The sequence below is a fragment of the Buceros rhinoceros genome, unplaced genomic scaffold (assembly GCF_000710305.1).
Source record: "Buceros rhinoceros silvestris isolate BGI_N320 unplaced genomic scaffold, ASM71030v1 scaffold16179, whole genome shotgun sequence".
Taxonomy (NCBI): Eukaryota; Metazoa; Chordata; class Aves; order Bucerotiformes; family Bucerotidae; genus Buceros; species Buceros rhinoceros.
The window spans coordinates 1-6,173 of record NW_010431052.1 but is presented as its reverse complement, the minus strand read 5'-3'; the positions used below and the strand labels follow the sequence as shown (position 1 = coordinate 6,173).

At 37.1% G+C, this 6,173-nt stretch overlaps 1 protein-coding gene across 1 annotated transcript in view; it reads right to left on the bottom strand.

Annotated features, from left to right (window-relative positions):
- LOC104499738 (ubiquitin carboxyl-terminal hydrolase 14) overlaps window positions 1-5,090 on the bottom strand; it is a gene marked incomplete at both ends in the record, with an annotated part of 10,332 nt that extends 5,242 nt beyond the window's left edge. The window contains 4 exons of the mRNA XM_010143285.1: window positions 1,050-1,153; window positions 2,068-2,172; window positions 4,288-4,320; window positions 4,923-5,090. Of these exons, the coding sequence (XP_010141587.1) occupies window positions 1,050-1,153; window positions 2,068-2,172; window positions 4,288-4,320; window positions 4,923-5,090 (410 nt within the window). The remainder of the gene's footprint in view (window positions 1-1,049; window positions 1,154-2,067; window positions 2,173-4,287; window positions 4,321-4,922) is intronic.
- Window positions 5,091-6,173: the final 1,083 nt, after the last annotated feature.

Sequence of the window (6,173 nt, the reverse complement as noted above, 5' to 3'; positions counted from 1 at the left end):
GAGTGGCAGCCTACAAATCAGACTTCCCAGAGACAATAAGGCCAAAACTTGTATTGCAGTCTGCCAGTTTTATAGAGCACATTTTGACATTTGGTATGTTAAACTTGTCAAATACTCTGACTCAGTACTCAGTGCAGTAACTCAAAGTTCTTTACATGGAAATAAACAGAATTTCCTAAAATGACAACACTGAAAAAAAAAGAAAAGCTTTAAAACAGAGTTTCTGTACTTCACAAATAATTCTCAGTGCTAAATAATTAAGGTTCACCTGCTAACAGTATCAAGAAATCAGTGCATTTTAAAGGAAGCAAGATGGCAATGTTCTACGTAACCCTCACATTTTTAAGTATTGATGATTTTCTCATTATAATTCATCTGGAGGACAAATTCAGGCTCACGTTGCCATATATTCTTTTTTCCTCCTAGCTTCATAATTTTGAAAAAACCCCCAAACCAGGAAAAGTTATTTTACAATCAAAACAAATTCTCTAAGGGCATATCTTCTGTTCCCTATACATCCACATGACAATAACTCAAGCTCATTCCAGTTTGCCACCACAGTAACATCCATGGTCCTATGTCAGAGCTTTCTGCTGTGCTTCCAAGTACTAACTGTCAGTAACATAATTTCATAGTTGAAAAAGCATTGTGCGATAAAGCCACCACAAAATTATTCCTCATAGAAAGAGGACTCCTATACAACACAGAACAAGATCATAAAAACTAACACCAGAAAACAGGGTTAGGACTTCAGTAGATTTTTTAAGCATTTCAAAAAATAGTTCCTGTCAAGGCCTGTTTAGCTAGATAAAACATACTCTCCCTACTAAAAGCCAGTTCAAACAAATACAGTCTTAAGGTCTTTAAAAAATACGAACTAACACAACTATAGGATAAATTTTAATAAATCTATTAAGGAGAATATAATGATGTAAAGAATAACAGATTGTTATGATAATCCATACCAGTATTAAGACAACTGTTCCACAAAATATCCGTTTCCTAAACTAAAGAAAATTCAGTCATGGTATTTTTGTACCCAATCCTACCTTTTAAGGGCCTCTTTCACTTCTGGCACTGAGCGGATACACTGAACTGTAGCATTCATGTAGCAAGTGTTGCCAAGGTTTGTCAATCCACATGGTAATTCCATCTACCAAAAAATTTAAAAGGGTGCTTGAAGGTCTGAGAGCGATGTGCAACCATTTTTGTATAAGCACTATAATTAGACATCATCTTCTAATAAAAGGAATAATCAGAGATGCATAAAACCTGCAATATTCCACCGAAACTTTACAAAGTTTTCCAGATCCATTTTTTTATTCTATTCATCATTTCACCATGCAGTGCTTTTAGAGGACATTCATTAATACTTTGGGGTTTTTTCTGTGCAGATTTAGTTTAAGGAACATATTCTTCAAGCAAGCAGTCATTCAGAAAGTTCAATTACAATCTCATTCGAGTTTTGTCCTTAAGATTGTATTTCCATGAAATTTCCAAATGAACACTTTTGTATAAAACACTTATATTTTAATTAAAAACAGTTTTCAGTAAGACTCCGAATGGAATGTTCATAGCTAGAAACATTATTTAAACTCCTCTCCAGAATTCTGCAACAGATCCCTCCAGAAAACTTTTGAATTTCTAAAGTTTTGACAGATGTGAAAGCCAACTAATAATTAAACTAACCAGTTGCAAAACACAGATATGAAGGAGGAAGGAAACAATTTTGCAAATCTAAAAGCCCTTATTCAAGCAAAGTTCAGGACACTAATACAGCAAGGGGAATATAACTTTGTCCTTAAAAACATCAGCAATGCTATTTTTAGAAAATTTACTAAGCTGTGTGCTTAAAGGAAAACCAGCACTAGTTATGTGACTTTTAAATTCAATTCCAGATTTCTCATCACTGCTACCACTTGGGTCATCAATGTAAATTTCTCTGAGAAGCTATAAATGGTAAACAGACATTATGGTTTCAAAAACCACTTTTCAGCAACTGCTAGTATTTAAAAACTTGCCATTATTCAAAGGTTTACAAGAAATCAAAGTTTGAAATATGCTTACAGCTGAAGCCAACTGCTCCTCTGTCATGTCTTCTACAAAGATAGGTCGAGCAATAGGCGCTTCCGGAAGCGCATCTGCAGAACCCATCATTAATAAGGTCATTCCCTTGAAACACAGTAAAAACAGTAATAAATATTTAACGGCAGTTATTTCCGCTTAAAAAAAAAAAAGTAAGTAAAATAATTAAGCTCTTGACACGTTAGCTATTTCCCCCAAAATAAACACAATCTTTCTCTTAGTTTACAGAACTGATACTGCACTGTTGTTTTTTAAGGGTATACCTTAACTTTCTCACTATCTAGAAAATACTTAATGAGAACAATTCCACAGCTTTATCCATGCTAGACATTTCCATTGAGCCTGGTGAGCTTGCCATCAGCTGACATGATTCCAATCAAGACTAATTTAACATTCATGGAATACCCCAAGTGAAGTGTTCAGAAAAGCTCTGTTTCTGATGGACCACAAGGGATGAAGCATCTTCAACACTTCAGTGTAAGTATTCCTTTCTCCCTTAAGTCTTAGAAAATACCTTGGAACCAAGGATAACTGAGCAGCAAACTTAAAGAAGCTACAACACTTGAGCTGCTCGATCAACAGAGTCTCAAGTTCTCAAATTAAGAATTCCGTAAACAACAACAAAAACATCCCTCATCTTTAGCCTATAATCTGGGGAAATGCTTCAGCCAGATGTGGGTAACAATGAGGACCACAGCTCTGAGCTCAGAATTGTTTGTTTTCTTCAGAAAAGCAGGCAGGAATGGGAAGTGCCATCCTTTGCTCTGGCATGTTCTGAATCTAATTGAAAAGTGAAAAATAACCAAATGACCCTGTCAGTTTATGCATGAGGACTAACATTCAAGAGGGAAAAAAAAAAACCAATCAAATTATCACGCTTGCTGGCCTAGCATAAGGAAAAGGAGGTTTTCAGCATTCAACAGGAGTACACAGTAAGATCTACCAAAGGGGGAGAAAATGGCTATCTTGGGCCTCAAAAAACACACTGCTAAGTAAAAGAATGGACAACAGAATGGAAAGAAACATTTTTGTTTTGATAGTGTAAATAAATGCCTAGAACTTGATAAAACATTATTAAAATTAATAGACGCAGCTATTAGCATAAAAATATGCAGAAAAGTAAAAGAATATTATGTCCTTTTTTTTTTTTGCTCTATGACTTTGCTATAATACCTGCAGTTACAGGCTGCTAATAGATGCTTGCAAACAAATTATCAGATGAGAGAAATGATAATTCCACCTGCTCACTGAAGAACTGGAGAAAAAACAAACAGATGTTGAGGAAATGAAAATGATCAAAAAAACCCCAAACAGAAATCTTTGGGATTCCCTGTTACACTATTCATAGAATCACAGAATAGTTTAGGTTGGAAAACACCTTTAAGATTAAGTCCAGCACCGCCACCTCACCACTAAACCATGTCCCTCAGCACCACATCTACACGTCCTTTAAATACCTCAGGGATGGGGACTCCACTGCTTTCCTGCACAGCCTGTTCCAGTGCTTTACAACTGTTTCAGTGAAGAAATTTTTCCTAATATCCAACCTAAACCTCCCTGGTGCAGTTTGAGGCCATTGCCTCTTGTCCTATCATACCTACATATCTTTAACTACCACACCTATGTCTTTTATATACGCAAGATACAAAAACATGTTCACTTTTTGTTTTCTTTTTTAACTAGTCAAAGGTATGAACAACAATTACTAAAGCTTCATTTTTAAACAGCAGCTATTTAGTACAGGAGAACAAATTTCAGCAGATTGATAAAAAAGGAAATAGATAGATCTGTAACTTCAGCATTTTTAATGCAACAGTTTTCCATGCTGGGGACATGCGACCACAGTGTCCACATTCACAAGCTTTCTCTAAATAACAGTGCTACTATGGTCACAGATAGACATAGAAGGACCACTGATCTGATCCAGAACAGTTCTTGTAAGAAATATATGCTCCCAAGTATTTTGGGAAGGTAGTGTAATTTCCCAACAGATGCCAAAAAAGGCTTTTAACAAATCAATGGTGAGAACTTTGTAAGAATGCTTAGGTATGACAGCTATAAAATTATTTTTCATCAAGGCTTGATTTTTAAAGAAAAGAAAGAGCTACCCATTCAAACAGAAACTGCAAGAACTTTAGATCTTTCTTTCAACACCAAAATAAGAATCAAACTAGTAAAATTTACTTATTCCTCAGAACTTACATTCTTTATTTTTAGGTTTCCCCAGTCATCATCCTGTATTTGAAATGAAATAAAAGTTAATCATCTTGCAGCAAAAGACAAGTGAGTATTTTCGTTAATATTAATCACATTTCTAAATATACAATTGTTTCATCCAAGCTTCCACAACATTCATTATTTATACATCATCAAGTTTCGTCTGACTAAAATAAAAAGCAGTCGAGTTGTCTTTTCAGTAAGGTTCTTCATTTGTTGTTCAACTCTGCTTAGAGGTGAACAACTTTTTGTAGGAAAGTTGCCTATGCCACATTACACCAAAAAGTCACCAGCAAGGAAATGCCAGAGAAACTTTTCTTAAACAAGCTAAAAAACCAAGAAGTTCCATTCAGATTCTGAACATTAAAAAGGAACAGGAAAAAAAACACCAAGCAGAGTAGTGTTTGGTATAAAAGAGTGAAGTCCCAACAACTTAGCAACAAACATTTGCCAATATTTTCCAGTAGTAGGCAATGAATCATAGAGAAATATTTCTGAAAACAGTGGTCAGTTTAACACACACAATGAAAGACCTGCAAAAACACTTGGAAATAAGGTCACTGCTCATTATGTTATAATGTTATGAAGTTAGAAATAATATAAAACCCATGGATTTCTACCTTCAGGGTTCCTCCTTTAACCATAACCTTCTGCCTAGCTGGCTGAACTCCAGTCAGTGCAAATAACTGGGCTTTGAAGACCATTGGAGGTTCATCAGTGTTCAGCTCCACACCATCGAACTTCTCTTTTCCCCATTTCACATTAACTGCAAACAAAATGTGTTGTAACTAGGTTATTTCCTAATACACAAGAATGTAATTACCAAGATTAACTTAGAGTTAAAACTTAATGGTCTTGAAATACTAAAACTTCTCTAATTGAGCTAAAGGATACTTTTAGAAAGTGTCTCAGCCATCAAAACACACTATTTCCAAGAAGTCTAAAAACATCCTACAAAACAATTGTAATCATATATACTGTGAAGCTTCGCAAGCAATAAACATGTATAACAGTGCCAGAAATTCTTTGAGCGAATCTTCACAAAAGCCGCTCAAAAGCAACTCTCCCAATCTCTTGGCACTGTTCACTGCAAACAGATTTCTGAAGGAGTTCAGACATGCAATTCCAGTTCCATGTTCCACAGCATTTCCGTTCTCCTTCAATGGCAAACAGTACCACGTTCTTTAAAAGCAAAGCAGCTGTCTGACAGCAGTAGTTTTGGCTACCAATATCATTCAGGTCAAGCTAACTGAGGAGTGAAGTGTCATCAAGACAAGATTCATAAAATAGCACACCTTCTGCCTCCTTTCAGTGTAAGGTTAACCTGTAGTAAATGGCTGAGCCATTTACTACACCCATCACCGCTACCCTCCTCAGTTTTGACACTGCTCACACGAACAACATACCTACATACAAGAACAGCCTAGGCACAGGTTGCAGTTCCAGAAGCCCTGACCCCAGTAATGGTGCAGGGCTGGAATTAAGAAGCAAAGTGAAATTTGATCATGCAAAGCCTAACTTTTAACGCTGGCAATAGGCTCACCAGCAGATATGTTAGACACCCGAATAAATCTAGCAGCACGGATGAAGAATTATGGTTCACTTCACAGACAGCAGCACTTAGTACAAAACAAAAATAAACCAAGAAAGGGCAACATGGGTGTAGGATCGCACGTGATACGCCTATGACACCCGTTTGCACCACCGAGCCCTGCCGAAAAGGCCCTCCCGCTCTCTTTTCCTCCCAGCCGGGCCAGACCAACACTTCCTCCTCAGGCGGTCAGGCCGCCTCCCGGCCAGGCCAAACCGCGCGTCCTGCGGAGCTCCCGGTGCCGTTCCCAGCCGGGCTCGGCGGCGCGGCGGACATGTGC